This window comes from Pristiophorus japonicus, chromosome 1 (assembly GCF_044704955.1).
Source record: "Pristiophorus japonicus isolate sPriJap1 chromosome 1, sPriJap1.hap1, whole genome shotgun sequence".
In the NCBI taxonomy this organism is placed as follows: Eukaryota; Metazoa; Chordata; class Chondrichthyes; family Pristiophoridae; genus Pristiophorus; species Pristiophorus japonicus.
The window spans coordinates 264,402,448-264,421,767 of NC_091977.1; the positions used below are offsets into that span (position 1 = coordinate 264,402,448).

At 44.1% G+C, this 19,320-nt stretch overlaps 1 protein-coding gene across 10 annotated transcripts in view; it reads left to right on the plus strand.

Moving 5' to 3' along the window:
• LOC139270224 (receptor-type tyrosine-protein phosphatase delta-like) overlaps window positions 1–19,320 on the plus strand; it is a 2,930,110-nt gene that overhangs the window by 2,527,704 nt on the left and 383,086 nt on the right. For all 10 annotated transcript variants that reach the window (XM_070888421.1, XM_070888423.1, XM_070888432.1 and 7 more), the window contains one exon: window positions 1,813–1,954. In XM_070888421.1, coding sequence (XP_070744522.1) covers window positions 1,813–1,954 — 142 coding nt within the window. The remainder of the gene's footprint in view (window positions 1–1,812; window positions 1,955–19,320) is intronic.

The following is a 19,320-nucleotide window of genomic DNA, read 5'->3' on the forward strand; positions in this document are numbered from 1 at the left end:
CTCATTACCAAATTGATATCTTTATATTGCCCAGTGACCGGCAGTGGTAGCATGGTGGTAATCTGATTTATAGAGGTTCAGTGTTTAGTTTATGTGTATACTGTGAGATAAAAATACTCCTCTGCCTGGCTTCCAATTTGCACCATCTCACATGTATCAGCTGCAGGAAGTAACTGCTGAAGCGCACAGAATGAAGAAAAGAACTTGCATTTATATATAGTGCCTTTTGTGTCCTCAGGAATCTCAAAGCATTTCACAGCCAAAAAGTTTACTATATTTTTTAACCAGACGAGTTTGGTTGATAATGATAGATAAATGCCACCTAATGCTCTTACATTATCTTGACTGGCCAGTTTGAGGTTGGTCTTATCCATCCCTCCCCACCGATCCCCTCCCAATTGTTGGATTGCAGTTCCTCGGCATCTCTCTAGATAGGAATGATAATGTTATCACTTTGTGGCAGCTGTGGCTCAGTGGGACTTGCCTCTGAGTCACAAGATTGTGGGTTCAAATCCCACTCCAGGGACTAAGCCGACACTCCATTATGCTGACCTGTCGGAGGTGCCGTCTTTCGGATGAGACGTTAAATCTGTCTGCTCTCCCAGGTGTACATTAAAAGATCCCATGGCACTATTTTGAAGAAGAGCAGGGGAGTTATCTCTGGAGTCCTGGCCAATATTTATCCCTCAATCAACAAAACAAAAACCCCCCAGGTTATCTGGTCATTATCACAATCCTTTTTGTGGGAGCTTGCTATGTGGAAATTGGCTGCCACATTTCCCACATTAAAACAGTGACTACACTCCAAAAGTACTTCATTAGCTGCAAAGCGGTAAAGTACTTCTTGATGCTGTTAAGAGGCCCAATAAGTAAACACCCTAGATGATGTAGAGAGCGCATGCTCACCTACGAGTAATCTGAAACATAGAAACCAAAAATATCTCGAGTAAAAGGCACATAAAGACCCAATAATTTAACAGTGAACACAAACTTCCTGTTATCGGGTGCAAGTATGAAGATTAGCATCAGTAGATGGACTGATAAGCACAGCAAAGTTTTCATTTGAGTCTGCTGAGGTTTTACTAACGGGTGATGAAAATTACATGGTTCTGTTGTTTATATTTTGTTTAATTCCTCATGGTCTTTCGATGCATTTAAGAGGAAGCGAGATGAACAATGTAGGAAAAAGAAATAGAAGGATATGTCGATGGGATTAGATGAAGAAGGGTGGGAGGAGGCTTGTGTGGAGCATAAACACCAGTGTAGACCTGTTTCTGTGCTGTAAATAATATGTTATTTTGCACTGAGCGGCCAGAAGGTAGGGTCATCTATTCCTTAACTGTTTCCCTTGGGCCAATCATTTGATGTAGGAAAAGCCCAAGTATAAATGTCAGTATTCACACTGTGACTACCAAACTTGTGCACACAATAAGAAAACAATTCCATTGCACATTCGAGCTACATTTTTCAACCGATGGGGATAGGTTGACATGAAATTAAAGTTGAACAACAGCATTTTTAATGGGTCACAAGTTAAATACTGTCAAAATTTGCCTTTCAATAAATCTAGTCAATAAATATTAACTTGGATTATTTTAGTTTGTAACTAGGTGTATTTAAAATGGTACACAGCAAACTTTACTACTGCGGCTCAATTCTTTAATCCCATTCTCCAAAACAAAAACGATTAGCTAAAAGGAAGATAACGTTGGCAACAGTTCTCTCTAGAATGGCCTACATTATGGTGCTCTAAGCAATTCTTAAAAATTAGAAAACAATATTCTAAGACAATGTTGCTGTTTATGTCCACAGGTGATAGAGTTCGATGATGGATCTGGGTCGGTTCTCAGAATACAGCCATTGCGGACACCACGAGATGAGGCTATTTATGAATGTGTAGCCTCCAACACTGTTGGAGAAATAAGTGCCACCACCAGGCTCACAGTGTTACGTGGTATGTTTTCTTCAGTGTAATAAAATTAACCCAGCGCTGCAAGGCAATCTTAAGTTTCTCTTTCATTTTCAGATGTGAAGGTAAGCTGTGAAAAGTACTGTCCATGCATGGCTGGCTTGGATTTTACAATACAAATAGATAAATGTGTAGAAACTTATTGGTATTAATATTTTACAGTATGGTATTGTAGAAACAGAGGGCTCAATTTTCCCCAGTATTTGCTCCATTTTTTTGGAGTGGGCTGCTTTTTCTGGCCTAACTTAAAAATCCCCAGTTTCCCCAATCAATTTGCACCAGCGTAACTGACGGAGTTATGTTTTTTTTAGGTAAGTTTTTTTTCTCAAAAGGGGGCATTACCAGCCACCTCTGCCAATTCTGGCCGTTTAGGCAATTTTGGCCAACGAATAGTTATTCCATTTCTATTTAGGCTAGCGTATGTGGCCACTCGAGAAAACCCTTGCGGAGAGTTAAAGAAAGCGGCGCAGGTAAGTACGTCAGAGGCCATTCAGCCTGGGATAGGGGCGGGAAGCGGCGAGGACCTGGACCGGCACGTACTCGGGACCAGAGATGCTCGGGGAGGGCGGATGAGCAAGCGAACTGGCCGTCATCGGGTGGGGACCACACAGCGAGCGGCGGGAAGGCACTGGAGAGGCTGGGGGGAGGGTGCGAGCGAACTGGCCGGCATCGGGTGGGGACCACACAGCGAGCGGCGGGAAGGCACTGGAGAGGCTGGGGGGAGGGTGCGAGCGAACTGGCCGTCATCGGGCGGGGATCACACAGCGAGCGGCGGGAAGGCACTGGAGAGGCTGGGGGGAGGGAGCGAGCGAACTGGCCGGCATCGGGTGGGGACCACACAGCGAGCGGCGGGAAGGCACCGGAACGGCTCGGGGGTGGGGGGAGGGTACTCACCGCAGCGGACCAGGAAGTCACCTCACTCGGGGACCGGAGAAGGTCAGAGACAGCTCGGAGCGCTACTGCGCATGCACGGCCATTTTAGAGACGTCAGGAACATCACTTTTTTCCACCGCGCATGCGCAGACGTCCCGGCACCTTTTTTCAATGCAGACCGCAGGCTCCACCCCTGAGCCGACTGGCCACGCTGTGCGGCTGCAGAGTAGAGGCCAAACATTGGGGACACCACAAAGATTTTTTCCTGGCACATCTACTGACGTAATGAAATGGCGCAACTCGGGCAAGTACGCCAGAAATCGGGCTCGGTGAAAATTGAACCCAGAATGTTCCATTGTTATGAGAGTTATTATGACCATGCACCTCAGCAGATGAATTAACTCAGATTTAGAACATCAATCTATGGACTTCTCAGTAAGGACGAGATGCACATATTCTGATGGAATCTTTAAAAAATTGCTATTTTGTGATCAATTATTCTTGTACTATCTTGCAGCATTTTCATCAGTATTTCATTTTCTTCACATGAGGGTGTGAAATAAAGATAAAATTGCTGAAAGTGCTTGCTCTACTCCATTGTAATCTGGCCTGTTGAGGATATTTGATCCACAGCAAGTTCTGAATTGTATGTTTGGCAAGCCGCACAAAGAGGTACTGTTGGGTAATGTGGAGAGTGGCATTCTGGGAAACCAACTGCACACCATTTCATTGTCTTAAAATTAAATAGCTCATAATACTGATTGAGAACACAGCAGCATTCCTTGTCATTGTCTAACACAGTGTGTCATGATTAGCATGTTTATTACAATGCTATTTTATTAATACCCCTTCTTGAGGATAAACATTGCTGTCCTGCTGTGAAAGCAGTGCTGAGCAGTTTATGTGATGAAGTCAAATCCATTCAGATGTCTCAGTAGGAATGTTAGGGAACAAAGAACAGTTGGTTATAAACTGCAGACAGAATACTAGGAAAGAACAAAACACTGGTAAGAATGGAGTGTGCTGCTTCTGGGACATAAAAGGTTAGATGTGTATCACAACCGAATCGGGATTTGTGTTTTCCTGCAATATACTCCGTTATTGATTGTTGGATAGTATTGGGTGTGAGTTAATATATTGTCCTTTAGCAATTCCGAGATAGAGTACGAGCTATGCTGTAAAATTATCGTTGGACGTTCTCTATATAGGTGATATTGAAGATTTGGAAAAGGTTTGGAGGAGGGCCATATGATTGATTCCCAGTTTATAACACCAGGGGCTGGATTTTCGCTCTGTTGCCGCCTCTGTTCGCACTCCGGAGAGACAGTAATGGAGGCTGGGTTGGTTTCCAGCCGGCTGGCCAGCTCCCAGCGCCCTGCCGGGAAATTAGTTGTCGGTTTTGCAGGGGTGCGGAGCAACACTGCCCAGGAACGGCAGGCTGGCATGCAATGCCCCCGGTTTCAACTGTGTGTTGAAATTTGTTGTGCGCTGACACGATAGCGCCCCGTAGCACGCTGTGGTAGGACTGCCTGGAAAACCAGGCGGTCAGAGCTGCCCTGGCGGCAGTAAGTGATGGGATTTTGTGAATTTGATTGTTTTATTTGCTTTAATTTTTGCGATGTAGCTTATTGTGGGGTGTTTAAGGTATTGAGATTGTTTGTTGTGATTTTAGGTGCGATTTGTTTTTTGCCCCAGAAGCCTCTCTTAGGGTGCTCTGAGGCCGGCTCTTTAGCAGATGAACGGATTTTCAGTTACTCAGCCAGCCTTGCGCCCCAAGAGTGGTGTGGAACGTCTCCCTTAGCGCTCCGGCCCACACCCCGGGCCCAGCTGATGAGATTTGGTGACTGAGGTGCAAACTGTTCCCGGGCGCAAACTTTACCGCCCCGAAATGAGCAGAACTGAAAATCCAGCTCAAGTTACCCAGATAGGCCTAAAAAGCTGGGTTTACATACTTTAGAGAAGCATAGACTCAGAAGCAATTTGAGTGAAGTCTATAAAATAATCAAAGGACTAAATTGTGTTCACATTGACACATTCTTTCACATAGATAGGTTGGCGAGGACCAGGGCTCATGCTTATAAATGTCGCAAGGGCAGAAATAGGTTAGACGTTAGGGCAGCTCTTCTTTTCACAGAGAAGAGTAGATCTATGGAACAAGTTCATGACTCATGCAGTGAGTACTTTCAAAAGAGAGCTGGACACAATGGGGCCAAATGGCCTCCTTCCATGCTGTAAATTTCTATGATTATATCCCAACCTCCCTCTCCCCAACTCTTAGAAATTCCACTGATGTACCCACTCTGCTCTTTATGTATGATTACACATCTGATTCTAGTTCTGCTTCATCATCATAAGCAGTCCCTCGAAATCGAGGAAGACTTGCTTCCACTCTAAAAGTGAGTTCTCAGGTGACTGAACAGTTCAATACGGGAATTACAGTCTCTGTCACAGGTGGGATAGACAGTGGTTGGAGGAAAGGGTGGGTGGGGAGCCTGATTTGCCGCACGCTCCTTCCACTGTCTGCACTTGATTTCCGCATGCTCTCGGTGACGAGACTCGAGGTGCTCAATGCCCTCCCGGATGCTCTTCCTCCACTTTGGTCAATCTTGGGCCAGAGATTCCCAGGTGATGTTGCACTTTATCAAGGAGGCTGTGGGGGTGTCCTTGAAGCGTTTCCTCTGCCCACCTGAGGCTTGCTTGCCGTGTAGGAGTTCCGAGTAGAGCGCTTGCTTTGCACTAATAATGGAGACCATTATGTTATATTTTTGAAAGGGAGTGTGTGCTGCCAAATGTAGGGATATAAGTGTGTATAAAATGATGAAAAGTAATATTTGACTTTATTTTAATTAGTTTTTACTGATACTATTTAAATCAGGGAATTGTTGGAAAGGAGTGGATGAAGCCAAAATGATTTATCTTCCTTTTTAAAAATCGTGAATTAAATTACACTTCAAAAGGATGTCAGCGCCTCTGGAGACAAGAGGGCAATGATTCATTGCGCTTGATATAATGATGAATATCAAAAGCATTTAAGGAAATCAATAAGTCTAGGGGGAGTGGGGGAAGGCAGTGACTTCAGATATTTCGCTTCTGTCAGAAATATCCAACACTCTTGCTCTGGTTAAGTGAAGCTACTGCTCCGGCTTTGTAGCTTTCTGGTTAAGCCAAGAGTTTCTGGCACATACAAGAACAATCTGTGCAATTGACAATTGAAGCTAATGCACCAACACTTAAGGTAAGTGCACTTAATTCTGACATGTGTCATTCAAAAAAAAAGCACATTTTAACATTAATAAGGGGAAGATCTTAACAGATTGTGGAGCTTATAACCTAACAGTGGCTATGCTATCCCCGAGAGATATCTGGGTAAATTTCAATCAGTACCACATTTACATCTAGTCCAAGATGATGACAAATAATTGTTCCTGTTCTATATTAATTCAGGTGCATTTCCTTTTTTCAAAAAAAGTCTTTTCTCCCAATTTTCTCCCTTGCAGAGCCTCTCAGAATAAAACTAACTCCAGCAGGGAATGTAGCTAAGTATTATTTCCATTCCATTCATCCCACTATTGGCGGCAGTGGCTTTAGCTGTCTAGATCCTAAGCTCTGGAATTCCCTCCATAAATCTCTTCGCTTCTCCACCTTTAAGACCCTCCTTAAAACCAAGCTTTTGGGCACTCCATCTAATATCTACTTCTTTGTCTTGGAGTCAACTTATGCTTTGTGAACAGCTTTGGGACATTTTTCTTTGTGAAAGGCGTTATTTAAATGCAAGTTGTTGTTGAACCCAGTGCAGTGCTGAGGGAGTGCTGCACTGTCGGAGGTGCCGTCTTTCGGATGATTCGTCTGCTCTCTGGTAGATGTAAAAGATTCCATGGCACAATTTCGAAGAAGAGCAGGGGAGTTCTCCCCGGTGTCCTGGCCAATATTTATCCCTCAATCAACACAACAAAAACAGTTTATCGGGTCATTATCATCTTGCTGTTTGTGGGAACTTGCTGTGCGCACATTGGCTGCTGTGTTTCCCACATTACAGCAGTGACTACATTCCAAAAGTACTCCATTGGCTGTAAAACACTTTGAGAGGCCTGGTGATCATGAAAGGCGCTATATAAATTCAAGTTTTTCTTTTACCCGTCTGTGTAGTTGCCATTAATGCTGCTTTGTGGCGTGTTAGTTGGAAATTGGAAGTATAAACTGAGCTTGAAATCCTGCAAGTTAATTTTCCTCTCTCCTTTTGCTGCTGAGATAGGTGATCTGATCAGGCAAGCCAGCTTGCTGTTTGAGGGGCAGTCTGGAAAAAGTGCCAGACAAGGCTGGAATTTGAATCTGTGCCACTGAGTTGATTATGCAGTCTTTTACAATCATAGAATCTTACAACACGGAGGGAAATTATTCGGCCCATCGTGCCTGTGCCGACTCTTTGAAGGAACAGTCCCATTAGTCCCACATCCAGCTTTTTCCCCATAACCCTGCAAATTAATTCTCTTCAAGTACATGTCCTTTTGAAAGTTCCTATATAATCTGATTCCGCCATCCATTCAGGTAGTGTGTTAACAGCTTGTTGCGGCATAAGGAAGAGATGATTAAAAACAGAATCTCTCCAGTCAGATGCTCCCCCCTTACACAGGTACTACATTGAGCAGTGCGAATAACTAGTGCATTCTATGCAAGTAACTGATTGCTATTGAACATTATAAAATCAAAGCCTTTATACAGCCAGCTCTGCTATATGTTTATAAGTTGATACTCAAGTTCAGAAGTGGAGGAGTATTTTCTGTGTATATGTAGGCCCTTCAATAGCTTGCCTTAGATGTTCATTTAGGGGAATTTGAAATTATAAAATGGAAGCTGTAAGTGAGCTTGAGAAATATGTAATGTAACTTTTCCTAACTATTTGGACCACCGGTAATAATGAGCATCCTGAGACATTTGGGCCATGAAATTGCGTAGCGCCCCACTTGGGGATGGTAACAGCCGTGAGTGGGGAGTTCCTGCAGCGGTCGCAGAGGTCCTGCCCCGCGACCTATACTCGGGATACCGCCCCCGAGAGCAAGTGGAGCGCAAAATATCGCGTTTGCGGGGTGGGGCGGAAAGCCTCACTAAGTTCGCAGCTCTCCACGGTGGGACGTGTAGCACAGCCGCATAGACAAGGCCCTCAACTTCATTAAAGGCCAAGCTGCCGACTCTGCGGGCGGGAAATGGAGCCCGTGGGGCACACAAGCGGCGTGCCGGGCTGCAAGGTCGCAGCACGGAACTACAATCCTACAATTGATCTACGATCAAGAAGGTTGCGTAAATCAGCCATTTTTCGTTACATTCCCCACCTCCCCTTTAATTATTGCCTTGCAAGCGGGCTACAGCCATGCGGGCATCGCCCGTGGCAGCTTCAGGGGCCGCGACCGAATTTTCGCTCCGGGACGGAAACTGGTCGTTGCGCACGGTGATGACATTGATGTCGCCAGCGCAGTGGGGCGCTACCGGTTACTGCCGCCGCTAAACTCCCACGGGAGTCAGTAGCGGCGCTGCAACCGGGCGAAAAGTCGTTTGCGTCCTGTTACCGCCCCCCGGGAATGCTAACAGGAGGCGCCAATGCCCTGAATTTGTCCCCCTTGGTTTTTGAGAACATGGCAATCAACAAATAAGTCAAAACACTTTCTTGACAATTTTCCCTTTCTTAGTATGTACAATACAAGGATCACTGGATGTCTGACTCAATCAGTACATGCAATTTTCCACCAACAAAGGGGGGAGAAAGTGCCTTTGCTTTCACTTTGTAAATTACAGCTTTTCTCGTCTCCATCTTTATCTTGTGACAAATGTTATTCACTGTGGCAGTTCAACAAAGGCCAGACTGTAGATAATAACAGTATGAGCACAGCAAAAAAAGACATACAGATGATCTGGATAGCATTCGCCTTTTTCTTGGCTGTGGTAGTAATAATAAATGTTCTGTGAAACACTTGTCGCAATTCTTTGTTTTACAGTCGAATGGTATTTATCAGTAAAGAATATACATTGACGGCTGTAAGTGACTTCAAATTAAGTTTGCTTTTTATGTCCAGTTCTCGTGGTGAAGATTAATAGTGTCTGTTATCAAATAGCTGGAGGGTCCAGTCTGATTTCATTAAAATGAATTTTTAAAGCTGCCCTGATTGCAAATTTAATTGTAAGAGGAAGTAACTGGCAGTGTCGAGTGAAGTGATTTACTTCTCCACGCAGGTAGGCAAAATCAGGCTATTCAGTTCCAACAGTTCTGCCATTGGCAATTTTGATTACTTTATGTCAGCAGCAGACCGCTAAGTGCACAGTTAATATTTTAGGTATTTTGCTGGCCCATCAGATAGACACAGAACAATCATGCAGTCATGCCTGTGCCCCATTAATCTAGGTGCCTTCCCACACTGCTGACATTTCCCCATTCTAATTGAGTCATCTTAATATCTTCCATATGATGAGACATATAGACTGACTGCGACATTACCTTGATCTCAGTCAAAGACAGATACAGTACTTGCACTTGTATCACCCAGCACATGCAGGTTAAAAAGATAAAGGGCCAAAAACTGCGGTCGGAGGCTTCCCGCGGGTGGACACCTTTGACTGAAATGTTTTAAATGAAAATACCTGATGATTCCGGAGGGACGTAGACTTGTGCTCCGAGGCCTAGCTGCGCAGTCCAGCGTAGGGGCCCATGTATTCCGGGAGCCTATGTGCAGCCTGGGATCACGTGGGCTGGACCAACCAATAAAAATGGCGTATCCCCATTCACAGTAATGGTGAGTTCCGTTTGTACGGAGATCACCATTTCTATCAATGGGTTACCCCCCAAAACCACAAACATTTTAAATAAATAAGAAAAACACTTCACATAATTAAAATTAATTGAAATTGAATGTTTTAGACAAAAATGTTATTTTTTTGATTTTTTTTTTTATATGTTTTAATTGGGGTAAAAATAAACTTACCTTAATGGACAGGGTTTTTAATATAAAAAGTATTGATAATTTTATTTTTCCATCTTTTAAAATTCTTACGCTGGCCTGCTTTTACCAAGCGTAACAGTTTAAAGGACATTCACTGGGCAGGGGTTGGGCAAATAGCCCAAATCTCCATCTGCGAAGGCCTTTCTCCCGGGGATGCATTGGATCTGTCAGAAGAAATATTGACAGTTTGCAAGTGCTAGATTTCGGCACATGCGCATCGCGCGCATAAACCCGGAACTTGCGGGGCCACATCGTACCCGCCCGTAGAGACTGCTATTTTTGGCCCAAAGTTTAGAATATTTTTGCGTTAAGGAACAATGAAAAATATTTGATTGAATAATTCCAAGTGGAGCTATTTATATTATCAGTCACCTGAACAGATTAATTAAAGAGCTTTTAACAGAGTGGAAAAGTTTAGTGTATCTCGCACGTTGAACTAACCACCACTTAAGTCAAAATTGACTAAGGGCTTTTCTGTGATTTATTTTTTGCTTTAACTTTCCACAGAGATTTTTAAAACCTTTGTTCTGACATCGCTTCCTTTGACTTACTCAGAACACGACTCCCAAAATGGCTCATTAAGATGCAGAAGTCCCTCATTCATATGTTTTCTTTCTATCCCGTAATGCACCATGGCTTTTTTCTGGATGGCAAACAATAATTACACTCGTCCCTCAGCAGCCACTTCCTGTCTCATGCTACATTTGTGTGACCATAGAAACATAGAAAATAGGTGCAGGAGTAGGCCATTCGGCCCTTCGAGCCTGCACCGCCATTCAATAAGATCATGGCTGATCATTCCCTCAGTACCCCTTTCCTGCTTTCTCTCCATACCCCTTGATCCCCTTAGCCGTAAGGGCCATATCTAACTCCCTCTTGAATATGTCCAATGAACTGGCATCAACAACTCTCTGCAGCAGGGAATTCCACAGATTAACAACTCTCTGAGTGAAGAAGTTTCTCCTCATCTCAGTCCTAAATGGCCTACCCCTTATCCTAAGACTGTGTCCCCTGGTTCTGGATTTCCCCAACATCTGGAACATTCATCCCACATCTAACCTGTCCAGTCCCGTCAGAATCTTATACGTTTCTTTGCGATCCCCTCTCATCCTTCTAAACTCCAGTGAATAAAGGCCCAGTTGATCCAGTCTCTCCTCATATGACAGCCCAGCCATCCCTGGAATTAGTCTGGTGAACCTTCGCTGCACTCCCTCAATAGCAAGAACGTCTTTCCTCAGATTAGGAGACCAAAACTGAACACAATATTCCAGGTGAGGCCTCACTAAGGCCCTGTACAACTGCAGTAAGACCTCCCTGTTCCTATACTTAAATCCCCGAGCTATGAAGGCCAACATACCATTTGCCTTCTTCACCGCCTGCTGTACCTGCATGCCAACTTTCAATGACTGATGAACCATGACACCCAGGTTTCGTTGCACCTCCCCTTTTCCTAATCTGCCGCCATCCAGATAATATTCCGCCTCCTTGTTTTTGCCCCCAAAATGGATAACCTCACATTTATCCACATTATACTGCATCTGCCATGCATTTGGCCACTCACCTAACCTGTCCAAGTCACCCTGCAGCCTCTTAGCGTCCTCCTCACAACTCACACCACCACCCAGTTTAGTGTCATCTGCAAACTTGGAGATATTACACTCAATTTCTTCATCTAAATCATTAATGTATATTGTAAATAGCTGGGGTCCCAGCACTGAGCCCTGCGGCACTCCACTAGTCACTGCCTGCCATTCTGAAAAGGACCAGTTTATCCCGACTCTCTGCTTCCTGTCTGCCAACCAGTTCTCTATCCACGTCAGTACATTACCCCCAATACCATGCGCTTTGATTTTGCACACCAATCTCTTGTGCGGGACCTTGTCAAAAGCCTTTTGAAAGTCCAAATACACCACATCCACTGGTTCTCCCTTGTCCACTCTGCTAGTTACATCGTCAAAAAATTCCAGAAGATTCGTCAAGCATGATTTCCCCTTCATAAATCCATGCTGACTTGGTCCGATCCTGTCACTGCTTTCCAAATGCGCTGCTATTTCATCCTTAATGATTGATTCCAACATTTTCCCCACGACTGATGTCTGCCTAACCGGTCGAAAATTACCCGTTTTCTCTCTCCCTCCTTTTTTAAAAAGTGACCATGACAATCTTGCATTCTTTGTCACTGATTGGCTGAGAAAAATGCCTTTGACTGTCATTGTTAAGCCTATCAAATAGGTGCATTTTACATTCACAACCAATTCCAAAATGGTTAGGCAGAAAAAGTAAAATAAATTTAACGTTTTAATGTGAAAATGTGAAAGTATGGGCTCAATTTTCCGCAAAGCTGTTTTTTGGCGTACTTGGAGTTACGCCCTTTTTTGGGCGCCCAAGTACACCCCAAAAAATGTTCTAAGTTTCCCCGTTGGATTTTTTTCATTTTGGCATGGCCTAACCTATCCTTTAGTTTTGCGTGTGGAACCTTGATCTACGCCAAAAAGATCATGAACACAATGCGAGCTGAGGCTGCAAAGTGAAACACAGCCAGCTCCCAACACATTAAAACACATTGCATCAACTTAAAAACACATTCAAATATATTGAAAACTTACCTCCAATTATTAAAGCTGGTCCCGCTCCCCCGCCCCTAACCCTAGCTGAAGGGCTTGCCGGTCTGCTTCTCTAGCCCGCCCGAGCCTCTTGCCGGTGTCGGCCCAGCTCCTGCTCCCCCTGCCCCCCCTCCCCAGCCCTGAGTGCCTTGCCGGTCCCGCTCCCCCCCGCCCCCGCCCCCCAGTCCCGAGTGCCTTGCCGATCCCGGTCCCCCGTATGACCCTGGCCCCAAGTGCCTTGCCGGTCCGATCCCTAGCCTTGGCTGAAGGGCTTGCCGGTCTGCTCCCCTGCCCCTATCCTAGGCCAAATGGCCTCCCAGTCTGCTCCCCCGCTCCTAGCCCAGGCTGAATGGCCTCCTCCCTCCTGGTCCCCGCATCTAACTACACCCGAAAGGCTTTCCCCCTCTCGCTCTCTTTTTCCCCCCCCCCTCAACCTCCTCTCTCCACCCCTCCCCCCACCCCCCCAACCTCCTCTCTCTCACCCCTCTTCTCCCTAACCCCCCGCCCACCTCTCTCTCCCCCTCTCTCTTACCTTTCCTGCTGCTGCTGTCCGGGCATCTGCTGCACTTACCTGCGCCGATTTCCTTACCTGCGCCGATTTCCTTATCTCCAGAAGGTTTTCCGGCAGAGGCCACATACGCTGGCCTAAGCAGAACTCTCAGTAACTTTCAGCTGGCCAATCTTGCCTAAATAGTCAGAATTGGCGCGGGTGGCAGGTTTTGTCCCCTTTGGCTGAAAAAAAAACTTACATAAAAAAATCGTAACTAACTGAGTTACCCTGGTACAAATTGATTGGGGAAATGTGTTTTTTTAACTTAGGCCAAAAAAAGCGGCCTGCTCAAAAAAAACAATGCAAATCTCTGGGGAAAATTGAGCCCCACATTCGTAACTGGAAAAAGAATAAAATTGAAATGAGAATCTTGAAAGAGTAGAGAATCGGGAAGCAGGAAGAATAGGTGGTATGAGGACACTCTGATGGACACAAGTAGTGTTTGATTAAATAAAATTGAAAGTGTTTTAGTATAATATTTAATATTACCGTAATGGAATTAAATATGTTTGAGTTGCTTTATTACTGTAACAGTTATGTTGCTTTTAGAATCATAAACTTAAAATTTGCAAAATTCTACCAAGACAAAATTCCCATAGGCCTCTTGACAGTTTAAGGATTAAGTGAAGAGCAAACAGCATTGTATGTCTGAACGTTTACTGTAGTTGAGGTGGAACACAACAAAAGATCATTTTAATTAATTTCGTAACATCGTCCGTCTCCACTCCTGCCACAGCTCATCTGCTGCTGAATCCCTTATCTTGACCCTTACCTTCGATTGACTATTCCCATGCTTTCCTGGCCGGCCTCCCACCTCGCTCGCTCCATTAACTTGAGCTCATCCAAAACTCTGCTGCCCTTATCCTAACTCGCACCAAGTCCTGTTCACCCATTACCCCTGTGCTCACTAACCTACATTGGCTCCCGGTCCAGTAAGGTCTTGATCTAAAAATTCTCATCCTTGTTTTCAAATTCCTCCATGGCCTCGCCACCCACCCACTACCCCCCACCCCCGATCTCTGAAACCTCCTCCAGGCCTACAACTCCTCTGTCTTCTTGTGCATCTCCAATTTTAATCACTCCACCATTGGTGACCATGCCTTTAGCTTCAAAGGCCCTCAGCTCTCGAATTCCCCCATAAACCTCTCTGCCTCACTACCTCTCTTCCCTCCTTTAATACACTCCTTAACCTATCTCTTTGATCAAGCTTTTGGTCACCTGCCATAATATCTCTCTATGTGACGCGTGTTAAATTTCCTTTGATGCGTCTTGGGATATTTACTGCGTTAAAGGTGCTATATAAATGCAAATTGTAGTTGTATTAGTTCATTAAATGGCCATTTTTTAACAAAGTTTGGGCCAAGAAGGATATATTGGCCTTGGAGGGGGCGCAGTGCAGATTTACTAGAATAATACCAGGCTAAAAGGGTTAAATAATGGGGATGGGATAAATAGGCTTGTATTCCCTTGAGTATAGAAGACTTACGGGTGATCTAATTGGGGACATTTTAGATGTTGAAAGGATATGATGAAAGCATTTGATAGTTTCTCTCGCTCTACTCTATTTCCTCTGGTGGGGAGTTCAGAACAAGGGGACATTAGTTAGAGCTAAGCCGTTCAGGGGTGATGTCAGGAAGCACTTCTTCACCAAAGGATATTGGAAATCTGGAACTCCCAATCCTCAAAAAGCTGTTGAGGCTGGGTTAAATGAAAATCTCAAAACTGAGATTGATAGCTTTTTGTGAGGTGAGGGTATTAAGAAACAAGGCACCAAGGTAGGCAAATAGAGTTGAGATACACATCAGTAATGATCTAATTGAATGGTAGAACAGGATTAAGGGACTGAATGGCCTGCTTCTGTTCCCACTTTGAAGCCAGGATGAAAAAGGCAATAATATTGTGTTTGAAAGTATTTAGTGTGTATTCAGTGTTGAAGCAAACATTGGAATATTTGGATTAAGATTAAATATATCAGAATTGGTGCAGTGGTGCTGGGTATTAGTGCACTATCGCTCAAAGCCGCAAAGCGGAGATAAAGACAGGCTCTAAAATTATCTCCATGGAGATTTATGTACTTAGACGATAAGGGATATATAGTATTTGTGAGAAATGTAATAGAGAGAGACAAATATTACAGTATATGGTAGCAGAACCATTATCTTGAGGGACAGTTTATTATAAATTGATGTAACCGATAAATATCAAAAAAGAAACCTTTATTCTGATTGAAAGGTGTGCATTTTTTTACATGGCAATGACTTATTTACAACACTAGCTGTGGCTGTAATAAAAAAAACACTGTGTTCGTCAGCTCTGAAACTGTTAAAGACAATGGGGGGAAATTCGACCGCGCCTCATTTGGGGCGGTAACCCAGGCGGAGGGCTAATATTAGCACCTTGAAAATGTTTGGTCGAAGAGCTGACGGGTACTAAATCAGCCGTTGCTCACTAAAGCAGCGGAACGATAATGAAAGCTTGGTCAGCAAATTTGGCGGGCCCATTTGCACACATGCGGAACTCTATGAGTCAGACCCGGAACAGCCGAGTCTTAAAGGCGGAGTGCTGGCAAACGAGTAATGCTCCCATTAAAGTTTTAAAAATAATTTTCTCTCAAGCTCAACTGGTCTGCTGCTGTAAACTCGGAGGCTCACCACCGTGCTGTGTGTAAACATTGCACTGACTGTGACCTCTGAGGGAAGCGGTTCCTGATCCCTTTAAGCAGCCACCAGTTAACGACTCTGCAAGCCTGTACCATACTGTTTTTCCAGACGTTGTTCTTGGCGGTTGCTAAATGAGGCGGCCGTACCTAATTTACCGACTGGGGCGCAAATGTGGGATTTCATCAGGACTGATGTCAGGATCACACTGATTGACAGGCGCTACTGGTTTGCGTCCCTAGTGAGCATCTAATGAATTTTCGGTCGGGGCACTAAAAGCTGCACTCCCGGACAGTAACGTCTCACCGTTAACCTATCTGGCTGCTAACTGAGACGTGAGGCAACCGAAAATCCGGCCCAAAATTCTCCCATTTCCAGGGTGTGGATTTAATGTTGTTGTTGCTGCTGATCGAACAGTATTGTAAACCAAAAATGAAGTCATACTTAACCACCACCTTCACCTCCTCCCGCCCCCCCACCATCATCACTGCCCAATTCTGCGACGTGGAGCACTCCATCGCCAGCATACAATGTCATGGAATGTTCAGACCTGGATTAATTTGCTGCGCTCTGCTGCCTTCCCAGTTTCAGCAGTATCACTGTGGGAAAGCCAATGATGGGCAGGGCCTCTGCAGCTGGCTCAAGAGTGACACTGGCGGAGGGTTTGGAGCAGGTGCATAGGCCAAATAAAAATGTTAAAGACGGTTGGGGAGATTAACTGGAGCCTACTTATGGGGGGGGGGGGGGGAAAGACCCAGACTATACTTGGATTTTGTTAAAGCTATAGTACATTATCATTTTACTAAAATTCAACAACATTTGGCAAGTACAGTAGATAATGACTACGAGAGCTACAACAGATGTGATGGTAGGTTTGTGGTATCGCAAAATTATGGAGAGTGTTTAGCAGGGGATATATTAAAATATGGTAACTATTAAAGGGCTTGTCAGTTATGATTTTTGTATTTCAGTGTCGTGAGATGTTTTGTTTATGACTCCTAAACACACGACAACCGAGTGTGAAAGGCTTCTGATAAGATACAATTCTCCCACTTACTGAGTTCCACATCTCAGGGTGAGAGGGCAAGTATTAATCAGAGGTGTGAAGAGTTATGAAATCGAAACATAAGGGATCATTATCGTGCTCATGAAGTACTGCAAACTGGCAAACCCATACCAACAGGATACTATCAGCAGAGACCTGAGGATACTTTACCAGCCTAGAATACTGGTGAAGAGGTGAACCATGATAAGGAAAGTGGAAAAGAGGGGAGAAACCAAACTAAGTAAATATCCGCACAGTTCATCCTAATACAACAAACTCAGAAAGAGCGGACTATGTTACTGTGTCAGGAGGAAGGGAGGAGAGTCAACCATAGTTTATATCAACCAGTACATGTATAGAAACAAAACTCCAGACTGGAAGGATGTTAAGATGGCTCCCCCATTATCTGTTGAAGGTCGTGAGTATCTAGTATCCTCCTGTGCACGCATACCATTAATGCTTTGCATTCTGAAGTGAGTTTGCTTTGTTTATTGCACGTGAATACATTGTAGTGTGCAGCAGAAAGATTCAGTTCCCATCTGTGGACTGTGAATTGATTTCCCACTGGCCGTGTAAACGGAGTAATAGTGTAATTTAGTCCTAAACAATCCTGCTGCGGAGATGTTTTGTCTAGTTTTGTTTGCACTTTACCATGCAATTACCAGAATAATTTATTTTGTTGCTCATATGTGGCATGTTAGCTTGTCGTGTGCTGCAATGCAGAGTTACAAAAGGTTGGAAGGCCGAACAAACTACATATGTAATAGATTTTGGTGCTTTTGTTTAAGTAAATACAAGGGTCTTCCCCACAGCAAAGTGAAGCCGAGAATACAAGGTTCGCAGATGTGGAATCCTCTAATAGAGGAAGCAATGTGCCTCCGATTAAATTCATCCAAGACAAAATGTGCTCCTCAGATGCCGTTTCCTGACTTTCTCGTGAGATGAGCTGTCAAATGATAACAGATGTAATTGGATGAATACGTAGACGAAGACAGTTTAATGTGACTGAAATTTCAGCTTTTACAATGGGCGATATCTTATCATTTGAAAAGAATGAGTTTGAGACTAGCTAAAATTGGTGTGAAATGTTGCGAGATTGAATCCTTAAGATTGTTACTAACTGCAAGACACAAATAATAGCCTGCATTATGGTGCACATCAAACTCTAGTTCAGAGTCAAACAGCAATTTCACTTACAGATTATGAGCAAGGAAAGCGACACAGAGGCTTGAGGTTTAACATTGGAAAGGGCAGCTTCGCTTTCACTTTAAGTAATGAATATAGATAGGATTGGGCTCAGCTGGCTGTGAGCTACATCCATTTCTTCACATTCACTGAAAAGACTCTGGTTTATTTTTTCATTGTGTGAAGGATTTGAGCAAACCGCAAACAAGTCAACTGAAGGGATCAGTGGTCTTGCCCAGGACTTGACCAAATGCTTCATGACTCTGATGCTACACTGAGGGATGACTTCTGTCTATTTTCTGTATATTAAGGATTTAGCTGCCTGTATGATGTTAAAATGTATTTTGTCTCACAGCTTTATTTCTTTGAGAACTTGCTGTTTTCATCACCTTGCACTGTTCACAGATTTAGAGGACAATAGCTATTCAGTTGTATTTGTTATTTTGCCCCTGGCTCTACTATTTTCTTTCCTTCATCCTCCGTGTGTTACAATTCTGCATCATCCAGTCAAGAGGGGACAGTGTGGTTTGAGCAATGGATTTCCCTGTGACAATCATCAATGCTGCGCCTTGATTTGGCTGGCAGGAGCTGCAATTCAAGTAGGCAAGCTATGCACAGTAAGCAGTCCATCTGGCTGAGAGCTCCCAGAAAAAAAATCATTCAACTGAGACAGGATAGTTCAAGAGACAGCCATGGGACTTGCACTCCTGACCTTCACGGTTGGGAGTTAAGTGCTATGACCTTTGAGTTACCAAAGCAAAGAGTAGGAGAGAACTTAAAGAAACCTCCCTAATACACAGGAGAATTCCATGGCTGTTAGTCACAACTAAAGTATTTTAAGTCTGTCATAAATTGGGTTACAGAACACATCTGCAATGAAATAGAATTTGTGTTTTTTGTGCAGTGCTGCTGATCACACGAATATGCTCTTAACCAGCAGAAGGTGTGTGGCAACCCAATTAAACCTAAACCAAAAATCCATCCATTTTCAAATGATCCACAGCCAAGCTGTAGCTTCTTCACTGTCAGGTTAATTTGCTGGCAACTGTAGGTGTATTGTCCAGAAACAATAGCTAAGTCACTTGAAGATTACGTTACAGTGCCAACAAATATAAGTGTCTTCTGTTCTTAGACGAAAATGAGCAAGTTGGGAACTGTCTGGAAAGGTGCATATACTTGTAATAAAGAGTATGATTTGGAGCACCACCTTGACAAACTCTCTCTTATTTTTCTTTCACTCCATTCCTTTGAAAACTAAATTGGGGCAGGAAGTATTCATGTCTCTGGTGTGAGTACATCACTGCATTAGCCTTCGAAAAGGTTCCAGGTTTCAGCAAGCTTCACAAGTGGCGCCCTTACATCAGAGTCCATGTTGCTGGCTTTCAAAAGACAAAAAGTTATATCTGCACCTGAGCATCTGCCAGGAATTTCCTCAGAGCTGCTCCCACTCCG